The sequence below is a fragment of the Oenanthe melanoleuca genome, chromosome 21, assembly GCF_029582105.1.
Source record: "Oenanthe melanoleuca isolate GR-GAL-2019-014 chromosome 21, OMel1.0, whole genome shotgun sequence".
Lineage (NCBI taxonomy): Eukaryota > Metazoa > Chordata > Aves > Passeriformes > Muscicapidae > Oenanthe > Oenanthe melanoleuca.
The window spans coordinates 1,184,201-1,208,314 of NC_079354.1; the positions used below are offsets into that span (position 1 = coordinate 1,184,201).

General features: G+C 50.8%; 1 protein-coding gene across 1 annotated transcript in view; it reads right to left on the reverse strand.

Moving 5' to 3' along the window:
• Positions 1 to 24,114, reverse strand: part of UBR4 (ubiquitin protein ligase E3 component n-recognin 4) — an 83,517-nt gene that overhangs the window by 20,890 nt on the left and 38,513 nt on the right. The window contains exons 58-86 of the mRNA XM_056507921.1: positions 23,995 to 24,099; positions 23,383 to 23,520; positions 20,724 to 20,892; positions 19,824 to 19,920; positions 19,320 to 19,427; positions 18,724 to 18,840; positions 16,910 to 17,119; positions 16,110 to 16,259; positions 15,265 to 15,492; positions 15,096 to 15,174; positions 14,246 to 14,488; positions 13,174 to 13,342; positions 12,503 to 12,647; positions 11,759 to 11,844; positions 11,206 to 11,293; positions 10,504 to 10,697; positions 9,188 to 9,427; positions 6,944 to 7,082; positions 6,356 to 6,481; positions 6,072 to 6,200; positions 5,035 to 5,378; positions 4,300 to 4,390; positions 3,864 to 3,948; positions 3,600 to 3,727; positions 2,788 to 2,917; positions 2,145 to 2,302; positions 1,597 to 1,706; positions 957 to 1,098; positions 204 to 285 (exon numbers count right to left, since the gene is read on the reverse strand). Of these exons, the coding sequence (XP_056363896.1) occupies positions 204 to 285; positions 957 to 1,098; positions 1,597 to 1,706; positions 2,145 to 2,302; positions 2,788 to 2,917; positions 3,600 to 3,727; positions 3,864 to 3,948; positions 4,300 to 4,390; positions 5,035 to 5,378; positions 6,072 to 6,200; positions 6,356 to 6,481; positions 6,944 to 7,082; positions 9,188 to 9,427; positions 10,504 to 10,697; positions 11,206 to 11,293; positions 11,759 to 11,844; positions 12,503 to 12,647; positions 13,174 to 13,342; positions 14,246 to 14,488; positions 15,096 to 15,174; positions 15,265 to 15,492; positions 16,110 to 16,259; positions 16,910 to 17,119; positions 18,724 to 18,840; positions 19,320 to 19,427; positions 19,824 to 19,920; positions 20,724 to 20,892; positions 23,383 to 23,520; positions 23,995 to 24,099 (4,230 nt within the window). The remainder of the gene's footprint in view (positions 1 to 203; positions 286 to 956; positions 1,099 to 1,596; positions 1,707 to 2,144; positions 2,303 to 2,787; positions 2,918 to 3,599; positions 3,728 to 3,863; positions 3,949 to 4,299; positions 4,391 to 5,034; positions 5,379 to 6,071; positions 6,201 to 6,355; positions 6,482 to 6,943; positions 7,083 to 9,187; positions 9,428 to 10,503; positions 10,698 to 11,205; positions 11,294 to 11,758; positions 11,845 to 12,502; positions 12,648 to 13,173; positions 13,343 to 14,245; positions 14,489 to 15,095; positions 15,175 to 15,264; positions 15,493 to 16,109; positions 16,260 to 16,909; positions 17,120 to 18,723; positions 18,841 to 19,319; positions 19,428 to 19,823; positions 19,921 to 20,723; positions 20,893 to 23,382; positions 23,521 to 23,994; positions 24,100 to 24,114) is intronic.

Sequence of the window (24,114 nt, forward strand, 5' to 3'; positions counted from 1 at the left end):
TGTTACCACAGTTCAGCTAAAAACTCTTACTGACCACAAAAAATATGGAAAAATCCATTTAGAGATTAAGTGCTAAATCGATGGCAAAAATCCAGTGCTGACAATGGCAACACGACTGAATGAGATCTCTCTGAAATCCTGCCACAGGCTGTTAGAGAACAATCATCCCCCAGCTCTAGCCCTGCTGCAGGCCCACTGAATACCTGTGAGACTCTTCAGGGCATATCCCTGCTGCAAATCCGTGCTGAGGGTTGCCTCCTCCAGGGCCAGCAAATGAGCTATTTCCTGAAAATAATTAACAGCCTGTTAGGCCAAGACCCTGCAAGGACAGAAACACTGGAGAGTAACACAGGGTGCAAAGAACTCAGCACAGCACTGAGAGAGGCACAGAGAAAGCACAACTGCAATAGTAGGGATGGAAGGGGGAAAGGAGAGGAAAACTGCCACAAATATCCCCCTCATTCTCTCCCTGCACCTTCCTGCTACCACTGCCTGGCTCTAGTGGCCCTCCAGGAGGACTCCCAGCCACCACTGATGTGGAGAGTGTCACCTGCCTCTGTGGAGGGCAGCAGGGATCCCCACAGGAAGTCACACCACTCTGAACACTGCACACCCAGTGTGCTGTACTTCCCATTTCTCCAGCAATGGCAGCACACCTGATCCTTCCCTGTCCCTAAGGGCTCTCAGAGTCCAGCCTGGCAGCTGCACAGCAGCTTCCAGCTCTGACCTGCTGCCAAGGCAGTGCAGCAATATCTACAATCCCAGAGCAGAGTTAATTAAAGTGCTGAGGAATTCAGCACTGGAGCTTAAACCCCCCTCTGTTCAGAGGAAACAGCACTGAAGTGTGAACTTAACCCTGGCAGGGTCAGCGACAGGGCACTGAACAAAGGGATGGAATTTCAAAGGGAAAACAGAAAGCCAAGCTAACAGGTAATTTCCTGCACACAAATCCATACCTTAGTGATGAGGCTGCCAATGTAGGGCAGAACCCCTCTGGCTGCCAGGTAGACCTTCCAGTGGGCAGGTTTGATGAGTTTCTGATACAGGGCCAGGTACTCAGCAGCACATTCACCAGCAATGCTCAGCTCATCCAGGTAGCTGTGAGAGAAACACAACCTGACAACCCCTTCACAGCAACAAAAGGCACTCCTACTTAAGGATACTGTGGAAAAGGAGAAAAAGCCTCCAGAAATCCATCCTCCCTGTTGTCCTTACTAACAGCATCACTAATATTCATTACTTGCTGGCTAAATCAGTATTTGTCCCAAAAAGGAGCTGACTGTGCAAGTTATACCTCACAGCAGTTGGAAGAGAGCTCACCCTATCATTCTGCTGTTGAAGAGGCAGGGGAAATGTTGGCCACACAGCTGAACAGCTGATCCTTACTTCTGGAAAAAGTACACACTGCAAGAGCTCACTGCCAGCCAGCAAACCCCAATTCCTAAATCTATACCCTCCCAGCTAATGAAACTAAAAAATTCAGCTCAAAAAGATCCCTGAACTGCAGGTATACAAGGGAGAGGTGTGAGAAAAGCTGCAAGAAGGGAGAGATTGTGATGGGAATTGGAGCTGTCAGACGTGGCAGCACAGGAATACCTGGTGAGGAGATCAAGGACCTGCTGCTTCCTGCTGGGGATGGTGGCCAGGGCCTCCACGATGGTGCAGGCAGCCTGCCTGGCAGCCTGGGTGGCAGGAGTGAACAGCACCTGGGGCAGGGGCAGGAAAGGCAGGTCAGACCCATGGGCACAGGTGAACTTGTGCCAGCTCACAGGAAGGGACAGCACTGGGGCTGTTGGGTGAGCTGGTGGCAGTGTCTTCTTGTTCTCCCAGCACCTGGTTTGTAACAATTCCTGCTCTGCTAAGCACCAAAGTGTTTAAAGAGTGCATGGTGTGGGTGACCTGCTAGTCCACACACACAGGAAGCAAAGCTTTGGTCCAGGACCTCAGAAGTGCAGCTCATCAGACAGGCAGGAGCACCGTGGCAATCAAAGGTTGAGAGTTTAAGAACACACAGACTCCCAGATAAACATTTGATGCAGCATTTCTAAGGGAAGACAGCTGCAAAGCTGCCTTGTGAGGGAGGCAGTGAGTGCCAGACAGGCACACTGTGACTGCAGCCTGCCCCAGGGCCCTCCCACCTTTACCTGTCGCAGCCAATTGTTGTGTCCCAGCTTGAGATCCAGAGGACAAGTTCTCTTCCCACGGCGACTCATGAACTGCTTCCACTTCCAGATGTATTTTTCTGACAAGTAGAGCTGGTGAAGCTCAGCTTTGCTGGGAGTTTTCCCATTGGCATCTGCACCTGCAATATTGAGCAGAGCCCAAGAGAACTGTCAGCAGCCATGAACTGCAAACTGCCAGAGGAGTTTTGTCTTCTTCCTGGAACTTGCCAAACTCAGCTGGGAAGCTGAGTGCTTCCCAACTTCTTCTGCTGCCATTTTCACTCCTGTGTGGAGCTATCTCAATTCTAAGCCTCATGCAAATTCCAGAGCCTCTCTCAAGGAATTCCATCAGCTTTCCAGCTGGCTGGTATCAATTTAAATGTGCAACAAGTTTCATTTTTTACAGTCCCCTGATTCTCTTTGGGCACAGAGCATTTTCTGCTTATGGCTTGAGGCACACAGCCTGGACAAGTCAGTGCTACAGCTCTAAGGATTAAATGTATGGATGGTACCAGATGTCACGGGGCAGAAGCCAACACAACCCTACAGAAGCACACCCTTATTAAACCTGGGGACACACATGTTCCTGCACAGAACTGCACCAGGTCACAGGCACAGGGGTTACCTCTGGCAGGGAGGCACTTCTTCCAAGCTTCATAGGATGCTTTGGGGTCCCTCTTGAGCCACAGCTGAGCCTGTGCATGGATTTCATTGCTGTATGGCTTCACAGTGGTGAGAGCGTCCATGGGCACATCCTAACAAATGAAAAAAGCTCTGTGATTCTTCAGAAAGCCACAGTCTGCTCCCAAAGAGCAACTCCTGAGGGTGAATCACTGGGGCTGGGCCATGAAGAGGCAAATGCAGCTCTTGGACAGTAGCAGGGTAATTCAGGGTGCCTGTTAATGGTGAATTAAGAGAGATATTCCAGTTCCTACTGAAATATCAGTAAACCCATCTCTGACATCCATCTGTGATTATCAGACAAGCAGATCAAAGCAGAAAAATTCCTTCTCTCCTGCAAATCTAATCCTAAAATAAAATCAATAGTGGTCAATCAATATATTCTAATGAGAACTCTAGCTCTGTATTTAATAATTTGAGTCAGAAGTACTTGATTCTATCAAATTTAATTGATTCTACAAAGCTGCTAAAAGCACCAAAAGCCTGCCCAAAATAACCAAGCTGTGGCTCTGAATTTGTTCTTTCCCCATGCCTCAGATCTGAGGGGAAAAGAGCAAACCCTGAACAGTTGTGGTCAAAGTCACCAAAACCCAGTGAAAAATAGGAAGTAGTAATCTGTAAAGACCAGAGTCACAGGGCTTGTGCTTCCCTAGGAAGAGTGACCAGGAAAAGCAAGTCTGGCTTCCTCACTGAGATCAGTGTGCCAGACTTCCATCAGCAAATTCTCACTGTTTTGCTCAGCCTCTGAGGCAGTACCTTGTTTTTCTTGCTGGTTGGAGCAGGTGGCTTGATGAGCTTCTGAAGGATGCGCAGGCACATGAGGGTGATGTTCTCAACAACCACCGGAGTCTTGATGTTCACCGCCATGAGGAAGAGGCTGAGAGCTGAAAGCAGACAGGGATGGTCATCACCCTGTGAGAGCTGCAGACAGGGCAGAGCTCTGGGCAGCACTCAGCAGGGGCTCAGAGGGAGAACCCCCTGTGTGTGTGGCCTGGCACAGCAGAGTGCAGCTGGACTCACCGCAGCGCAGGCGCAGCTCCCAGCAGCTGTCCTCCTTGGAGATGGAGTCTGTCAGCAGCAGCATCTCGTACTGCAGGCTGCTCGCCTGCAACACACAGGGCTCAGCTCCTGGGGCTGCCCCCTCCCTTCTGCCTTCTCATTAATACACTCACGTTCAAAACACATGCATCAAAGTTAATTTAATGCCATGCACACTTGGGGTGACTGGTAACCTGCTGGAGAGGTACAAGCAAGGCCAAGGTAGGGAACTGCCTGAGGAAGCTTCAGCATGTACCTGAACACAAAATTTTGTGCTGTACTCTGACATTTATGTCATTTCCTATTGAGGTTCAATTTTTTCTCACAAACAGACCATAAGAGAGAAGATGCAATGACTAGAATACACCAGCAGCAGAGAGGGGCAGGACAAAGAAATAGGAAAACACTGGAGTCTCACCAAGTCTGGATTTGCCCAGTGTCCCTTCAGAGCCGCAGAAACCTTCCCAATAATTAAGTCATTCATTTGCTGTGTGGCCTCTGGATTGTCCCTGATTCCAAGAGAAAAAGATAACGCTGTTATGATCTGCTTGTACTAAATGCCAAAAGCTCCTGGGATTTCAGCTCAGCTGGTAACAAATGCACAGGGAGTTGAAGGTTACACTTTGCTGGTGTATGACCCATGGCAGGGATGGGACTGGGTGGCCTCTGAGGTCTCTTCCAACCCAAACCACTTTGTAATTCTAAGGTAACTCCCCCTATGAGGCTCTCCCTTCCTGAGGGGGCTTTCCTGATGCCTTTTGGGGCTACCTAACAACATAGGCCAGACAAAACTAAGGGAATAAAAAGTGCTTGTATTTATTGAAGGGCCTTCAGGTGCATTTAGGGCAGGGGTTACACCCAAAATGGACCATGGGTCACAGGCTTTCATACTTTTATAAGTTTGGTCCATTTGCAGATTGGGGGTTAATCCTCCAATTACACCTTAAGGTAATGAAGTCATTTACTCCAATTTTGCTCCCCCCAACTCCCTTTAGTTTCCATTTCTGGGGGCCTGAGGCAGTGAGGGATCCTTGATCCCCAGGCCAGAGAGGAATTGTTGTGTGTGACCAGAGTGGGAGAGCAGCAGCTGGCACTGTGTGTGGGGTTCAGAGTTCTAACCACAGCTGAAATCCGAGGCCAGAGCAGCTCTCACCTGGTCAGGAGGCACATGAGCTGCCGCACCTCCTCGCGCATGGCGGCGGCGCCGCGCCGCAGGTTGTAGTCGAAGAGCTCGCGGATGAGCCCCTGCGCCACCAGGATGTGCCGGATGGCGCCGTTGGTGGCCAGGGCCCTGAGCAGGGTGATGCAGTGCTCGGTGACGGCCGAGGCACAGCCGTAGCACTTGGTGGAGGAGGTGTGGCCGCAGCCCAGCACCGACAGCGCCCGGTACTGGCTGGCCGTGAACGTGGGCAGCGCCGAGCTCCGCGACGACTTGGTGGCCGCCTCGCGCTGCTGCAGGTCGTACTCCAGCAGCTCCTTCCGAGAGGCAAACACTTTCTGCAACACACAATGTCCCATGACCTCTCCCTTTATTTCAATAAAGTACAAGGAATCCTCTGTCTCCTTTTTGGACATCAAACTGTTGTTTGTGGATTAATTTTCCTGACAATCCCAACAGCAGACTTGGGAAATCCATGAGGAGTATCAGCCTAACTCCCAGTTATCCTCCTTGCTGTTTACACTACATGCAATGTAACACTGGAAATGTGACAAATCCATAGTATTAATTACTATTAATGCTGGCAGAATAAGTCAGAGTAATTTATGCTTTACAGAAACAGCTAAATATATTTAATATGCTTAAATATCACAGCCAAAAGAACATTCATGATGTAGCAGGTTTTCACACACCAGTGTTTGTGTGACTTGTTGAACACAAATAAATACATTTAATTTATAAAACACTTCTCAGGTCACCTTTTAGACTGGTGTGTTTTCAAACACTTGGATACAAGCAAAAATTCAATTCTCTTTAATTAACCATCTGTTCAGTCTCCTGCTCTTCATGATGTAGCTGCTGAGAAACCAGTTTCACCAGCTAGCTGAAATTTTAGTAATTAATACATAGCTTTTAGAAATTATTATTTCCCTGAAAATAAAGGTCACATATCCCAGTCCACCTGTTGTTAATGATATCATTAATAATAATAATGAACACCTGACCCAAATCCAAACCAAAGCACATCGTACCTGGATGATTTTTGAGAGTTCATCAAAGGAGTTCTTGCAGTCCCCACAGTACTCCTGGGCTAACTGCAGGATGTACCTGTTCACACTGGCTGAGGTAGAACTGATCCCTCCACTGCTGCCTGACTCATCCTGCAACGGGGGAAAGCAAAGAGCAGCCCCAGATGGAGGCTCCAACAAAAATACCAACTGCAGAGCAGCACCTGAGGCAAGGGCTGCCTTGGGCAGAGCCAAGGCCAGTCTGTCCCAGCCTGGAGTCTGTGCAGGCTCCACCTGGCCCTCCTCACCTGGGGTTTTTCAGGGGCTGCCTCGTTCACTTTGCACAGGACGTTCTCCAGCTGTGGCCGGTGTCCCATCAGCTGGTGATACACCCTGTCAGCCTTGTCCAGCAGAGTGTTGATGTTGGTCACTGCCTACAAAGGGAAAAGGAAACTCTTATTTCATATTCAGAACCACAACCAGCAAGCTCCAAGTCTTCTCTTCTGCCTTTCTTTGGGGAGGAGGGGGGATCACTAAATGGTGACCCTGCAGGCTGGTTCTGCCCTGAGAAGCACTCTGAGCACACCCTGTGACACTGCACTGTGCACACTGATCCTCTGGGACAGGACACAGTGCTGAGGGCTCTTCATTAGCAGGGTGAGATGGGAAGCAAACAGAACAACCCAAATCCATCCCCATTCTACAGCAAGGCAGAGATGCAGCCAGGTCATAAGCGATGCACCGAATGATGGCATTGCCTGGTGGAGCAGGACACAAACCCAGAATGTTTCAGTGAGGAGCCCTGAAGGAGCACTGATTTTGACAGGGGATGGACCTGCTGTGCCCAGAGTGGCCCAGAGCTCCATGATCTCCCCCTGCCCTGCTGCCAGCCTCACCTTCTTGCGATCCTCCTCGTTCTCGATGGGATCCACGGCGCAGCAGGGCTTGGCGTACAGCATGAAGTCGAAGCGGGCGTATTTACAGAAACCACAGGCATTGCACAGGAAGGGATCCTTCTCATCATAATTGATGGACCTGAAAGGCAAGGCAGCAGCTCAAAACCTGCAGCTCAAGGCAACTGAGGCAATGAAACAACCTGAAGGGACTCAGGTAAAAGAGGTGGGTGACATAAAACATCTTGGTGACCAGACTGCCCTGGGGAAGGGAAATACTTGAGAACCAAAACCTACAGATCAGGCAACAAAAAAGACCTTACAGCAGTGCCACATTCTGGCTGGAAAAAGCAGAAACAGAAATTATTCCTAACAATTCTACTTTAATGACAATAATTCCCAGTAGAAAGCCAGGCTGGAGTACTGTGTCCTTCAGGAGAACACAGATAAAGGAACTGTTCTTGTTTGTAGGGCCTGGGCTTTGCAGTGGGACTGACTGCAGCACTTCTTATCCCCACTGCAGACCAGGGTAGCAGACAGAACTGATTTATAGCCCCCAGAACTCCAGAAGGAATGTGGAAACCTTTCCATATCAGCAATCTCTAGGAAAGAGCCTGCTAAACACCTCGGATCCCATGAGAATTAGAGAGGAATATGGGACAACAATAGGGGAAAGAGATATCAGATAAGGAGACAAAAGTGACAAAAGAGAAGGATTTCTAAGGCTGTAGTGGAAGTGAGAATAGCACACAGTAAATTACCCCTGAGCCTGCTCTGAATGAGGCAGCACAACAAAAGCCATGAATAGAACTGTGTGTCCAGCCCCAGCCAGGGATCCTGGGGGAAGCCCTGCAATCCCCCAGCTGAACTCCAGCCTCCAGCCCAGGCAGGCCAAAAATAACCTGCTCCGGGGAATTCTGTGCTGTGAACTTCCAGGGTTTGATGTGAAACTTCAGCTGGCTGAGAACTGTGCTCCCAGGCTCCCTTTGTTAGGCTGCATTACATTAAATCCCTGTAAGCCTGTTTTATACTTCCCCACTAATTTGATTGTGTGCTTGTATTAACCAGAATGGGGGATTTACGTGGCAGGGGGTGTGAGGCACCCAGGAGGGCTCTGGGGGACACACACACCTGCTGTGGCACTGCTGCACACCCTGGGGACACTGGGGACACACAGTGACACTGGGACATGTTGTGGGGACACCCAGTGACACCCTGGGGACACACACACACACCTGCACTTGTGGCACTGCTGCACACCCTAGGGACACACAGTGACACTGGGACATGTTGTGGAGACACCCAGTGACACCCTGGGAACACACACACACACCTGCACTTGTGGCAGTGCTGCACACCCTGGGGACACTGGGGACACACACACACACCTGCACTTGAGGCACTGGTAGATGTTCTGGGTACAGAACAGTGGGGACACACAGCGACACCCACAGACCTGCACTTGTGGCACTGGTAGATGCTTTGGGGACACTGGGGACACACACAGTGACACTGGAGACATTGGGGACACAATGACCTGCACTTGTGGCACTGGTAGACGTTCTGGGGACACACACAGTGACTCTGGTGACACACAGTGCAGGCAATACCTGCACTTGTGGCACTGGTAGATGTTCTCGCCGCAGTTGCCGCACACGCCGGGGTTGGCGGGCACCGAGTGACACTTGACACACACACTGACACTGACACACACACTGACACACACAGTGACTCTGGTGACACAGTGACACTGGCAGTACCTGCACTTGTGGCACTGGTAGACGTTCTCGCCGCAGTTGCCGCACACGCTGGGGTTGGCGGGCACCGAGTGACACTGACACACACTGACACACATACTGACACTGTGACTCTGGTGACACACACAGTGACTCTGGTGACACACACAGTGACACTCTGGTGACACACACAGTACCTGCACTTGTGGCACTGGTAGACGTTCTCGCCGCAGTTGCCGCACACGCCGGGGTTGGCGGGCACCGAGTGACACTGACACACACTGACACTGACACACACACTGACACAGTGACTCTGGTGACACACACAGTGACTGGTGACACTGGCAGTACCTGCACTTGTGGCACTGGTAGACGTTCTCGCCGCAGTTGCCGCACACGCCGGGGTTGGCGGGCACCGAGTGACACTGACACACACTCAGACACAGACTGACACACACACTGACACAGTGACTCTGGTGACACACACAGTGACTGGTGACACTGGCAGTACCTGCACTTGTGGCACTGGTAGACGTTCTCGCCGCAGTTGCCGCACACGCCGGGGTTGGCGGGCACCGAGGCGCTGCAGCGCGGGCACTGCAGGGTCTCTGTGGACGCCTGGTAGTTCTCGTAGAAGTCGGCGAACTCGATCATCAGGTTGGAGGCCACGATGGGCAGGGGCAGGTCGATCTTCACCTCCGTCTGCCCCGGCGTCAGCTGCACCTTCTTGGCCTTGTGCCAGCGCGCTGGCCTGGGCAGGGACAGGGGCAGAAGGGAAGAAAAGGAAAGGAAAGGAAATGAAAGGAAATGAAAGGAAAGGAAAGGAAAGGAAGGTTCTCCAGAGGGAAGTTCCCTCCCCGCCCACGGGTGAGGAGAAGCCAAATGCGACCGTCTCGGCTCCAAATCTCCTTTAACTGGGATGAATGGAGAGCAGTTCTAGGATTCATTTCCTTAGCTTCTGTATTGACATGATATGTAGCCAGAAATACATTTTAAGCCTTTATCCTCTTCATAGAGAGAGACTGTTTGGGATTAAAGAGCTGTTGATGCCTCATGGAAAAACTTTAATTCTACAGACATTTTCTAGGGATTTTCACCTCCATTTTTTTATTAGTAAGGACATTTGCATGAAAACAGGATATTTATTTCTTAAAGATCTCATCTGCTCCCACTGCTTATTCTCAACCTGAAGTCAGAATCCTCTCTTTGTGACATCATAATCCTCTCCACAGCAGCCACTTGTGATGTCACAGAGGATTAAGACTTCAAATAAGCAATAAGCGGCGGGCACAGATTAATCCCTAAGCCAGAGAGATCTGATTCTGGTGAGAACATCTCAAGAAGTAAGAAGGGGAAGCACATAAGCAGGACTGGCTCCAGACTGAGCAGTGTGTTGAAAAGGAGCCATTTCTGGTAGGTAAAGCAGAGCTCAGAGTGAGACCATCCAACTTCTAATTTTAATTCTACTCTATGGCTTCAAACAAACAATGTTAATGCTTTCAGCATTCCTGGACATGCTGCAAAGTCCAAATCCCTTTTGGAGTCAAACTAGCCATGAAGTGCTCTCAGTATTACTACTGGTTCCCACACAATTAAGTCAGGTGCTTAAAAGCGAGCCTAGACAAAGTTGGAATCCACAAATTTTATAGATTTTTCAAGCTTCAGAGAAAATCTGCATCTTTGCTTCAACAATTGTAGGGGATTCAGAACAATCCCACCCAATGTGGGCTGAGAGTGATGAGAAATAAGGAGGAACCTTGGGGTTAAACAAGAAGCCAAGGGAATGAATCAAATTCAGAGATTGCACAGCAAACTTGATGGACATACTTGTTCTTCAGCTCCACGATGGCCTGCACAGTCCTGTTGTTGTAGTAGAGGTTGATGGTTCGCACCATCTTGGTTCTTTTCAGGTCTCCAATCTTCACTGTCACCTTGCTGATGGTGTGGCTGCCAATGAGCTTCACCACCTGCTGTGTGGTCGTGTAGCGCGTGTCCACTTTGATGGACGAGAGCTTGATGTACTGGGGAGACAAACCAGGGGCACACTGCCTGTCTGAGGGCATCCCAAAACCTCAGGGACACAGAAAACCACACCTGTAATGGTTTGGGATCCCTGATGTACTGGGGAGACAAACCAGGGGCACACTGCCTGTCTGAGGGCATCCCAAAACCTCAGGGACACAGAAAACCACACCTGTCATGGTCTGGGATCCCTGATGTACTGGGGAGACAAACCAGGGGCACACTGCCTGTCTGAGGGCATCCCAAAACCTCAGGGACACAGAAAACCACACCTGTCATGGTTTGGGATCCCTGATGTACTGGGGAGACAAACCAGGGGCACACTGCCTGTCTGAGGGCATCCCAAAACCTCAGGGACACAGAAAATCACACCTGTCATGGTTTGGGATCCCTGATGTAAAGGATGGGATTGTTGGGATGCCCTGTGCAGAGCCAGGGGTTAGATTTGATCCTTGTGGGCCCTTTCCACTCAGGATATTCCATGACTGTGATTCCAGGGTTACTTACACAGAAGGGCACCTCAGGGTTGTTGCAGACAAGGCAAGGATCACTCTCCAGGTAGTAGCCATCAAATTCCACCAGCCCAGACAACGTGCTGGAATGAAGGAACAGCACTGACACATGGATCTGGGCATTTGCTGCTTTAAACCCAGGCCATTCAACCAGAATCACTTTAATTTCCCCCAGCTCCAATGTGAAACAGAATTGTTACAATACAAATCACACTGAAAAGAACAGCTTTTAAATAAGCAGCACTTTTATCATAATTATCAATGGCCAAGGTAGGACCAAGAACACACCACTTAAAATCACAAACTTCTATTCTCCAGGATAACATTTACTGACAGTGCAAGCAGAAGAGCTCGAGCCAAGCTCTGCTGGCAGGGCTCAGTGTCAGGTCTGCATGGGCAGAAAGGATTCTGCTGCTCTCCCAAGGCACAGAAGCTCAGCAGAGCCCATCCCCAGCACCACCCCAGCAGCAGAGCTGGGCACTCCCCCAGGGATGGAGCTCAGCTGGAAAGCCCTTCAGAGACATGGATCAAAGGCAGAAGTGACTCACTTGTAAATGTTGGAGTTGGGGTGGTTGGTGAGAATGTGGTTTTGAGTCCGGAGGATCTCCACGGCCTTTTGGGAATATTCCTTCAGCTGAAATACAACCAGAAAACAGCCTTCAAACAATGCTTTTATTGCTACACAGACACAAATACCCCTCATCTTGTGGTGCTCCAGGTCCCCAGGAAGAGGCACACACCACACCCACAGGAATTTATGTGTTTAAATCCTTACCCAGGACTGTAATTGATCCCAAAATTTGAGATTTACACAGTCAGTACTGTTTGTCAGTCAATCCCTGCAAATGCCTGCCATGATTTGTATTTGTATCCCCACTCTTCAAACATACTCATGCAAGTATCAATGGGTCTAAATTATTTGTTCTCAATCCCACAGATCCCTTAAAAGAGGCCACCACCTCCTTTGTTCAAAAATGATAGCTACAAAAGATTTCTAGGAGTTGCAGCATCAAAAATCTATAAACTGGAGCTATCAGATCCACAAAAGCCACCAGTGGGAATGAAGTATTTTTCTCAAGAAATAAAAAACTCACCAGCACCATTTCATCCCCAAAACAATAAAACAGAATTCCATACTTCCAAATTTTTTAAGGATCGTGCTTTCTTTAACATTAAAGTTCTAGGAACACAAAAAATTTCCACCAGAAGCTCTTCTGACAGAAAATCTGTCCCAGCTGTATTATAAATGAGCACCTGGGATGCTGTACCTCCCTTCTGGGATGTCACTGTACCTTTTTCTCAGTCTGCTGTGTTTTCAGGGAGAAGTATCCCAGGAGATCTACAAACTGGGCAGCCTTTCTTCCATAGGCTGGGAGTTCTGGCCAGATGGACCACATGAGATCCAGCAGTAACTCCTGCTGGGACTTGTTGGAGTTCCTGTTGAGAGTATTACACATAATCAGGGTCCTGAACATGGCACAGATCTTGTGCAGAAGGAGAACAAGAGCTCCCAGTCCACCAAACTGGGAAACCATCTTGCAGAGGTCACAGAGCTAAATCCCACCATCCCTAAATCCCACCACCCCTTGAACCCAGCTGTTTTCCAGCACTCCAAAACAAAAGCAGCTGTCCTGCAACAACTGAACAAAGCTCTGAGGGAGTCCAGCCCCTAAAGTGCTCCTTTCCCCACACAACTCCCAATTCTTCATGTTGAGAGTCTGGATCTGCCTCAGAAATTCACTTTGCCCACAAACCTGCTCCTGGTCATGACAGGAGCCAGACTTTGCAGACAGAAATAAAATGCTCCTTGCAGGTGGCAGCTGAGATTGATCTTGGCTAAGTCACAAGTTCTACCTCCAGCCCCAGTAACTGCAAACCAGGGAGGGCAGTTCCAGGGGGGGCAGCACTGCAGGCTGCAGCACCCTCCAGAGAGGCTCAGGCAGTGGCCCAGCCCCAGGCTCACCTGTAGATGTGCAGGGCCAGGCAGTGGGCCTGCCACCTCACTGAGGAGGAGTTGGACTCCAGCAGGAAGCAGCGCAGGAACTGGATGAGGGTCTCCTTGTCAGCAAACTTGTTCAGCTGGTTCACCAGGGCTGTACACAGCTGGTCCTCCTGACTGCCTGAACCCTCACCTAGGGACACAGGGAGAGCTTAGGGACAAGATAAATGCAGCACCTCACTCACAAAAGCAGGCCACTCTCCTATTTCAAAGAGTCAGGATAATGGGGACAAATTATCATGTTTTAGGTAACAAGAAAGTTTAACAGTCATGTCTTTTCCAAAAATATAACCCAGTTAGATTTTTTATATCTCCTGACCAACAGGAAAAAAACTGCAGGAAAACTTGCCAGTGAGGACGTGAGAAATGTGCTACACATCCTGATAAAAAAGAAAAGGATTGACCACGAGGCAATGAAAAGACTCACAGGGAACCATCTGATGGTGAAAGCCAACGCGGCTCCTTGAAGAAAAGCCAAGAGAGAATTTATGCCCGTGACTTTTATGGGGAAGCTTAATTACTTTCCCAGGACTGTGGATATTCATTAAGCAGCAGTCCTGGCTCCAGCAGAGCTTCCGAGGCAGCCAGAGGAAACAAGTCTGAACACAATCACTGCAGAGCACAGCTAACTGGGTGTGCATCCCCAGGATTTGTTTTAATCCTCATGAGCATTTCAGCCTCCTACAACCCAGGACAGGCAAGTTAAGAGGAAGCTGTTTCATCACTAGATTAGGTAACACCATTAGACAACTTCAAACCCACTCAAAGCAATAAACACAGTGGTTTGGGATGTCCCCAGCACGTGATTTCAGCCCAACTCTTAGGACACAGTGCTTCACCTTAGTCCCATCTACACACAGGAAAACTGTTCCTCTCTCCTGATTGTGGCTCTGACTGCCCTTGCCATGAGCCATGACCCTTTCCCAACAGATTTATCTGGGATTTATCATCCAGTTCTTTCTAAACAGAGTAAGAGAGGCTGTGAGGAGCAGAATTGCTCCCTAAAATCACAGGACAAGGCCCAGCTGTCCCTCACCCTCTCGCTCCTTCTCCTTGTCCTCCTTCTTGCTCTTTTTGGTGGAGGATTTGCTCTGTGCTGCTGCCTGCCCAGAGCCTGATGCTGCAGGAGCAGAGGTGGAAGAGGTGCTTGAAGCTGCAGAGGATGAAGCCACAGACAGCACTTTGCTGCCACACAGAGCACAAGACAGGAGCTGCAGGAGAACTGGGGATACTCCTTCATCTACCAGGAAGCTGACTTGGAGCAGGAAATAGAGAACCGCTGCGGAGGGAAGGAGAAAATGTTTGAATCACACAATAATGGAATATCCTGAGCTGGAAAAGGCCCACAGGGATTGAATCCAACCCTGGCCCTGCACAGACACCCCAACAATCCCACCCTGTCCAAACACTCCTGGAGCTGTGGCAGCCCTGGGGCTGTGCCCATTCCCTGGGGAGCCTGGGCAGTGCCAGCACCCTCTGGGGGAAGAACCTTTCCCTGATATCCAACCTACACCTGCCCTGACTAAACCAGCTCCATGCCACTAAAGCCTGAATTAAAAACCCACCCAACCTAAACCAAAAGCCTTTGTACACAAGGACCAAGCTCCCAGAACTGTCCTGTCCCTGCAGCACAGAAGGCCAGCACTGGGGTACACCACGTACAGTGGCTCATCCCAAATGGGACAACGGCAGCACAAGCAAGAGAACACAGATCTCCTGTTCCTCTAGGTTATCCATTACATCATATTTTGCTCTTTAGCCAAGGAGCAGATGCAATTAGGGCACTGGGATAATTAGTACTGGAAGCAGTTCAGTCCTATCAAAACCCTCAGCTTCCCCAACCTCAACACCACTGCTCCCCCACACCCTGCAGAGACAGAACTCACAGTCATCCTTGATGCAGAACTTCTGCCAGTTCACTGTTCTCTGCGTGGCAATCTCTGCACAAGCCTTTAAATGCTCCATCTGCAGGCACAAAGGGATGGGATCAAAGAGCACATCAGCACTGCTGGCACACCAGGGGCACTGCAAGCCCTGTGCCTGCTCGTCCCTTACCAGGGAGATGAGGGTGTCATACTGCAGGGCAGAGCCCGAGCTGGCAGTCACCACGCTGGCCCTGAGGAAGATGCCCTGCTCCTCCAGCAGCTTCTTGATGCCCCTGACGTGCGAGTCCAGCGTGTGCAGGTCGCGCAGCTGCCGGTACTTGTCCTTGGAGCCGCAGATGAACAGCAGCAGCTTGCGCACCTGCCGGCGCACGAACGGCGTCTGCTGGATCATCAGGTACTGCAGGGACAGGGCACTGTCAGCTCACCAGGGCCACAGGGCCAGCAAAAAGGAGAGTTTTCTTCCAAAAACAGAACTGATGGGAAATGTGTTCACCCAGCTTTAATCCCAGGCAGAAGAAACATTGCACAGCAACACTGCAGCACTTCCTGGAAACCATCCCTTGTCATCTCCAACCTCAAATAAACACCTAACCAAGGCTAATTAAGAAATCCCAACTCAGACTTGTGTAAATGTAAGATAACTTGTTATGTAAAGTAGGAAGCAAACTGAGAAGACAAACTGTAAATATCTTCCTGATTTTTTTTTAAGGCCCAAGTACCAACAGCTGAGCATGCTGATACATTTTTCTATCTCACAGTAGGTTTTCTCTCTAAGCTTTGTGGCAGCAACCACTTAATTCCAAGAAAAAACAGCAACCTCAATTTAATGTATATTTTCCTATGGATTCCTGTTCAACAGCAACACACAAAGCCAAGAGCTCACCTTCTTACAAGGGGATTAAAAATACAAGATGGAGCTGAGATCAGCTCTGCAAAAGCTCATCTCTCCCATGAAAGAAATCACTATTGCAGTTTTCTTGTGGAAAACTGCAGGTGTACCATGTTCCTGCTTACCTCAGACAAGAAGTAGAACCAGGAGTGATCAAAGATGGGTGGGGGGATGCGGGAGTTTGTGTCTGCAATCTTCTTGATCTGGTAGGGCAGGCGCAGCACCATCTCTGTCAGGAGCTGAGTGTAGGCCTCAAAAACATCTGCAGCATGACCCTGGCAGCAAGAGAAATCCCTCAGGCTCTGAGCACACCCAGTGTGGTCACCATGAATGACAGGGTGCTTTTGCTGATTTTTTTAAAAACAAGGGATTTCTGCCTTTTTCAGCCCAAATGATGAATAAAAACCTGCACAAGGCCTTGAACTGGATGGCAGCTGTGCAGATGCACTAAGCTAGTCTGGAGTAATAAAGCAGTTCAACTTAGGACCTTTCAGCTTAGGACACATTCTAACATTTAATCAGGCTTTTTGCACTGCACCTGTAACAAACACCAAACCATGGCAGAATGGCACCACATTGGGAATTACTATGGAAATTCCCATCCACCCTTCCACTTCCTTGGCACACTAAGTTCAGGAATTCTGCCTGCCAAGCACAGGGAGTCACAGGCAGGAGCAGCTTCCCTTCAGGATGATTAACAGTTCCTCCAGGAGCAGTGGCAGCAGCTCCACACAGCTCCTGGGTTAGGAGTGCACCAAAGGATGGCGAGCTGGGCTGGCCTGTGAGAACCCAGAGCACTCCCACCTGGAACTCTGTGCTAGAAGAGGGATTTTGGTTGCTTTTCTAAGGGCAAGCTCCTTGTGCAGGGCTGCTTTCCCAGCTGTGTGCAGGCTCTGCAGAGCTCCCAGCACAGGGCAGCACTCACCTTCACGTACTGGCGGAGGAAGAAGGGGCTCATGTCGGGGGGAGAGGAGGTGGTGTGAGGCTTCAGCAGCTGGCTGCTGGCCACAGGCTCCTCATCATTCTGCTGGCTCTTCCAGTACTCCAGCAGGGACTTGAGCACGTGCAGGCAGTAATCAACAGCACCAGAGCTCAGCAGGGCAGCTGCTGTGGCACTGGAGATCAGGGAGGAAGCCTGGAACAGAGGGAAGGAGCTGGATCAGGAACACACCTGGGAACCTGCAGGAGGGAGAGCTGGGGCAGCCCTGAGCACCTGCTGACAACGTGGGCAAGAGAGCAGGTTTGAATGAAACTTTGCAGGCAGCTTTTAAGTTTGGGGTTTGTTTGAGGTTGGGGTTTTTTTGTGTTTATGAAAAGCAACTCAAATATTTACAGAGACTCTTTTGAACAAGTGCTTAGTAAAGGAAAACAAATAAAATCTCCTCTTAAGTCTAATCTCCCCTCGACACATGTGCCAGAGGCCACTCTGCTGTGGATTAGACAACTAGGGCTTTTTTCCCTTCCTTTTTTTTTTTAACATTTTTTTAAAGTTGGGATTTCTATTTGTTTATCTGGGATTTGGCCAGCTGGGTGTGAATCCTGGTAGAGAAAGAGTCTCTGTTGCAGCTGCTGCTCACACACTCTGCTCCACCCAGGTATTGCTCCACCTGCATTCTGCAGGACGAGGAGCTTTGATTTCTGTGGGAAGCTCAAGTGAGTAACAAAGGCTGGAGAAAAAGCTACTGTAAATAAAACTATTAAAGCAGCCCTGTAAATCCAAACAAACCCCACAGCTCATAAGCTCATTAAAATTTGATGCAGTTCAGACTAAATTTTTTAACCTCTATGCTTTTTTATTAATCTCCTTCCCACCACACATACTGCTTTTTATGCCTTATTACTGTACCTTTTAGCAACAAATATCTAAGGAATCCTCTTAGCGACTTTTACGTTGACACAGCAGCATATTGCTTTCCAATAATCACATTACAAATCCTCTTTAACCCCTTCAGCACTGGGGAGATGCAAGGGAAAAATCTGCCAGACGGTTTTAAGTAACATCATTAATGTGCTGCCCTGAGCTCAGTCTGGAGCTGTGCACAAAGCAAGAGCATCCAATTGTCTTTACACGGCTGCTTCCTCCAGCCCCAGTTTCAAAACTCTTTTTCCACTTGAGTTCAGTAACATTACATGTTCCCTACAAATTTTTCTAAAGCTGTGTCAAGGATTTTTCAGTTTTATACCTGTTATTTCAGTTAGCAGCTTTCAGATTGTCTTTGATGAACAAAAGCCCCTCAAGCACATCATGGAATCCCAGAATGGTTTGGGTTGGAAGGGACCATAAAGTTCATCCCATTCCACCTCTTGCCATGGGCAGGTACAGCTTCTGCTATCCCACACTGCTCCAACCTGGCCTTGGGCACTTCCAGGGATCCAGGGGCAGCCACAGCTGCTCTGGGCAATTTCTTTCCAGTATCTGCCCTAACTTTTCCCCCTTTCACTCTGACCCATTCCCCCTTGTCCTGTCACTCCAGCTCCTGATGAACAGTCCCTCTCTGGCTCCCCTGTACCCCCTTCAGACCCTGGAAAGTGTTCTCCTCCCCAGGCTGAACATTTCCTCCCTGTCTCTATAGGGGAGGTGCTCCAGTCCCCTGAGGAACTCCGTGGCCTCCTCTGCACCTGCTCCAACAATTCCATGTGAACACACCAGAACTGTGTGCAGTGCTCCAGGTGGGGTCTTTTGAGAGCTGAGTAGAGGGGAGAAAATCACTCCCTGACAAAGCAATTTGGAGAAGGTACCTCACAAATGGATGTCTTGGATCCTGACTTGGTTCTGGACATGAAGACACTGAGCAGCCTCATCACTACCAAGTGCACCTCGTTCACAGGGGAGCGTTCATTTTTCTTGGACACGTCCTGCAAGGAAAGACACATCCTGTTGTTCAATCCCAGAGCTGAGCAGTGTCCCAAGCCTCTCAAGTTCAGTGCTCTGATCCTCAGGAAGCATTTCTAATTTAAGCTCAAGAAAAAAGACTAAAAAAGCAGCACAAATGCCTCAGTAGAAGGGTAGGCAGTGGCCTGGCTGCCAGAGAACAGTCCCACACAAATGAAAAGCTACATATGTCAATCATGCATTTACTAATCATGGCTCTTCTCAGAGTTTAATTCCAGCAAAACAAATTTTCATGCTCACTTGTAGATGCCAGACCCAGGAAACAGTGGGAGTCCCACTCATGTAATTTTCTACCTTACATGAAAGGAAGCAAGAGGAATAAACAGCCTAAACACATCCACACAGCAATGCTTCTCTAACTCCCAAGCATTTAACTCCTCCATGGAAAGAAACCCAGTCTAGAAGGAGCAAATTCAGAGCATGAGCTCATATTGCACTTTACCTTTTTGTCCATGCCCAGCTCTGCAATCAGCTGGGACAGAAGGTTATCCAAAGCTCCCTTGTCTTTCTCATCATCTCCATCTAGGTCTGTTGTGAGCATCAGAATAACCTGGGAAGAAGAGTCAGAGAATTATCAGAGGACAGGTCCTACATTTTCAAGGTAACTATTTACCTTTCACAAAACAGCACTGATTTTATCTTGATTTATCTGTGTTCTTTCCCAAATCCAGCCTGTGCCTCACACCCTAACATGAACATTCAGCATAAACCCACAACACCTTCCCAAACACATTGGAGCTCAAGGATTGGAGCCCTCAGGCTCCTCAGTCAGCTGTAAAGTCACACTGAGAAAGGGCAAAAGTCCAGCAAAAACCTGTGGGTAAGGAATGCTGTGCAACAGATGGACTCACACTGTGACTGGGCAGGAAGGAGAAAAGCACATGCAAATGGAAACCAATGATTGAAAAATTTCATTTGGACTTAACTCTGAGCCCTCCTCACTCACCTGCATGTAAGGGATGGCCCGGACCCCCCCCACGTTCCTCAGCTGGGGTAAGTTCTGCAGCAGCCTCTCCAGCAGCATCAGCCTGACCATGTGCAGCCTGGGGATCCAGAGCCAGGGGTCAGACACACCACACAACACAGCACACCCAGCAGGGTCCCCAAGAGAGCCCTGCAACTGCCCCAGAACCCCTGAGCCAGCAAATCCTCCCAGGGACGAGAGAGGACTCGCTCAGACTTCCCAGGGGAGCCATGCCAAAGCTGCAGAGCACCTCTGACAGTGGAGCCACACTGCCCAGGCCTGGCCACCTGGGGATTGCAATGCAGGGAAACATCCTGCACATCTCTGCTCTGGAGAAGGGACTGAGCACCTGCTCCCACAGAATGAAAAGCTGCCCATGTTCCCAAAGAACTCTTGCACACACTTCTGTCCTAACAGTGAATTTCACAGGCTCCCAAGATTTCAGTGATTCCATGTTAACCACTCATGCAGGATTTTTTCATCACTTCCTAGAGGCAGCAGTTTTGTGGGACACACACTGAGTGTGTTTATCACACCACATGATGGTGGCACAGAGAGTGCAGTGAACAGGGTCCCCAGGGAATGGGCAAGGCCCTGAGGCTGCCAGAGCTCCAGGAGTGTCCTTCAGGAGAACACAGATTGGGTTTGGGTGCACAGGCTGGGATTGCTGGGGTGTCTGTGCAGGACCAGAGGTTGGACTGGATGATATTTGTGGGTCCCTCCCACCTCAGGACATTCCATGATTTTACAATGGCAGTTTGCTCTGGTCTGTTTCTGACCTTCCACTTTGGTTACCCAGCAGTTGAGAACTGCTCCCCCTCCTCTGCAGACATCCCCCCAGAGCACAGCTGTTATTCCTGAAGAGCAAACAAAGCCTCTTGCCTGTTGCTGGTGTGGACATCCCCCTCTGCCTCCCCTTCCCCCTCGGAGCCCTCTCCCTCCTGCTGGCCCGTGGTGGTGCTGATGGCCCCCGTGCTGGAGCTGACGCTGCCCGGCCCCGCGGGGTGTCCCTCGGCCGCCGTGTCCCCGTAGGCACTGCTCCTCCCAGACACTGCCAGGGCAAAGCAAACAGCAAAAACAACATCAGCAACCCAGCAAGCACTGTGTCTGCTTCATGTCCACCATCACGCTTCAGAATCGTGGCTCAAAGGAGATGCTGGCTTTGGTTTTCTTTTTAAAGCTACCAGAGAATCTGAAGGTGCACTTGTAGAAATCTTTTCTTTGCCACCCTCATCTTCGTGGCCCAAACTGAACTGGTCCCACAGCAGTAATTCTAGCTCAGTCAGACAACCCTTGGATGGGCAGTGCAGACAATCAGACAATTTTTTTAGTAAGTGTCTCTGATTATTTTACCTGGGTATCAGTCCCCAACTAAAAAGAGAGGGATTAATCCTATCTCATCCAAACCTAACCAGCAGCACAGTGAATTGTCTCAGTCTTGCTCTGGGCATTCTGAGAGGCAAAGGCTCCAGGGACACCTTGCTGTGGCCTCCCAGTACCTCACAGAGTACTGGGTACTTATGAAAAGGAGGGAGAGGGACTTGTTATATGGGGAGAGTGACAGGATCAGGGGTAGTGGCTTTAAGATGAACCAGGGCAGGGTTAGATGGGATATTGGGAAGAAATTCTTTACTCAGAGGGTGATGAAGCCCCAGCACAGGTTGCCCAGAGAGGCTGTGGCTGCCTCACTCCTGTAACCCCTGTCCAAGGCCAGGCTGGAGGTGCCTTGGAGCAACCTGAGATTGTGGAAGGTGTCCCTGCCTTGGGGCTGGTACAGGATGATCTTTAAGGTCCCTTCCCACCCAAACCATTCTGGGAATTAGTGATTCTGTTATTACAGCCCAGTAAAATCTGCTGCAGATTCCACACTTCAGAAGAACCAGGAAAAGCAGCCAATATTCCATCTGTGGGTACTCAGACAGAACCCATGGAACGACAGATGGCAGCAGCCACTGGGAACTGAGATTTCCTTTGTGCCAAGGATCACCCACACAATCCTATGGTGGGCAAGGCTGTGGCAGCAAGCAGGGAGCAGGAGTAATGCAGGGAGGGAGCAGGGGTAATGAAGGGAGGGAGCAGGGGTAATGAAGGGAGGGAGCAGGGATGATGCAGGGGATGCAGCAGGGAGGGAGCAGGGGTGCAGCAGGGAGCACTCAGGGGTGTAGCAGGGAGCACTCAGGGGTGCAGCATGGAGGGATCAGGGTGCAGCAGGGAGGATTCAGGGGTGCAGCAGGGAGCACTCAGGGTGCAGCAGGGAGGGATCAGGGTGCAACAGGGAGGATTCAGGGGTGCAGCAGGGAGCACTCAGGGTGCAGCAGGGAGGATTCAGGGGTGTAGCAGGGAGGATTCAGGGGTGCAGCAGGGAGCACTCAGGGTGCAGCATGGAGCACTCAGGGTGCAGCAGGGAGGACTCAGGGGTGCAGCATGGAGGGATCAGGGTGCAACAGGGAGGATTCAGGGGTGCAGCAGGGAGCACTCAGGGGTGCAGCAGGGAGCACTCAGGGTGCAGCAGGGAGGACTCAGGGGTGCAGCAGGGAGCACTCGGGGTGCAGCAGGGGTTCAGCAGGCAGCACTCAGGGTGCAGCAGGGAGCTCTCAGGGTGCAGCAGGGAGGATTCAGGGGTGCAGCAGGGAGCACTCAGGGTGCAGCAGGGAGCACTCAGGGTGCAGCAGGGAGGATTCAGGGGTGCAGCAGGGAGCACTCAGGGGTGCAGCAGGGGTGCAGCAGGGAGCACTCAGGGTGCAGCAGGGGTGCAGCAGGGAGCACTCAGGGTGCAGCAGGGGTGCAGCAGGGAGCACTCAGGGTGCAGCAGGGGTTCAGCAGGGAGCACTCTGGGGTGCAGCAGGGGTGCAGCAGGGAGCACTCAGGGTGCAGCAGGGAGCACTCTGGGGTGCAGCAGGGGTGCAGCAGGCAGCACTCAGGGTGCAGCAGGGGTTCAGCAGGGAGCACTCTGGGGTGCAGCAGGGGTGCAGCAGGGAGCACTCAGGGTGCAGCAGGGAGCACTCAGGGGTGCAGCAGGCAGCACTCAGGGTGCAGCAGGGAGCACTCTGGGTGCAGCAGGGAGCACTCAGGGGTGCAGCAGGCAGCACTCAGGGTGCAGCAGGGAGCACTCAGGGGTGCAGCAGGGGTTCAGCAGGCAGCACTCAGGGTGCAGCAGGGGTTCAGCAGGCAGCACTCAGGGTGCAGCAGGGGTGCAGCAGGGAGCACTCAGGGTGCAGCAGGGGTACAGCAGGCAGCACTCAGGGTGCAGTAGGGAGGATTCAGGGGTGCAGCAGGGAGCACTCAGGGTGCAGCAGGCAGCACTCAGGGTGCAGCAGGGGTGCAGCAGGCAGCACTCAGGGTGCAGCAGGCAGCACTCAGGGTGCAGCAGGGAGCACTCAGGGTGCAGCAGGGAGGATTCAGGGGTGCAGCAGGGAGCACTCAGGGTGCAGCAGGGGTGCAGCAGGCAGCACTCAGGGTGCAGCAGGGGTTCAGCAGGGAGCACTCAGGGTGCAGCAGGGGTGCAGCAGGCAGCACTCAGGGTGCAGCAGGGCTGACTCACCGCTGTGCTCCCCGGCCACCGAGTCCACGGCGCTGCCGCCGCTCTCGGAGCCCACGCTGCCGCCGTGCTCGGCGGGCGACGTGCGCAGCGTGGAGCCGTCCGTGGCCGCCGTGCTGCCCTCGTCGTCGGACGCTGGAGCTAAGAGAATAAAGAGAGCTGTTACAAGTAAAAACACTGCCTGGGAACCACTGCAAACGGTGCTGATGCTACGAGGGAAAGGCTGCAGGGACTGGGCCTGGAGTCTGGGGATAGCTATGAACGGAAAGGGAGCTTGGGAGTGAGCAGCAGGATGATTAAAGCTGCTGAAAGCAGTGGAGGGGAGATATCCCGAGAGGAAAGCTTCTCATCAAACACACAGGCGTGCAGCTACTTAAAGAACAATGTCTGGTTGTTTACAAATGCAAGGGAAATACAGCACATGCTCTGTTTAGTCTGCTTTAGTTTAAAGAGAGGAAATAACTTCCTCAGAAGTCTAGAGCGAGAGCCAGTCAAAGCAGGAAGAAGCTGTAAGTACACTCTCAAAAACACAAAAAGCCAATATTTGCAAATCAATTTTAAGGCATTACTTAGGTCAAAATCTGAAGAAGATGGTGCCTTGCAGTGAACAGTTACCTGATGCTGTTGTGTCTGAGAGTGTTCCGGCATCGAGAGAGGAGGAGCTGGGAGCTTGGCCAGACAGTCCTAAGCTCTGCAGTCCAAGGGCACTGCTGCTGCTCCCTGCAAGAGAACAAC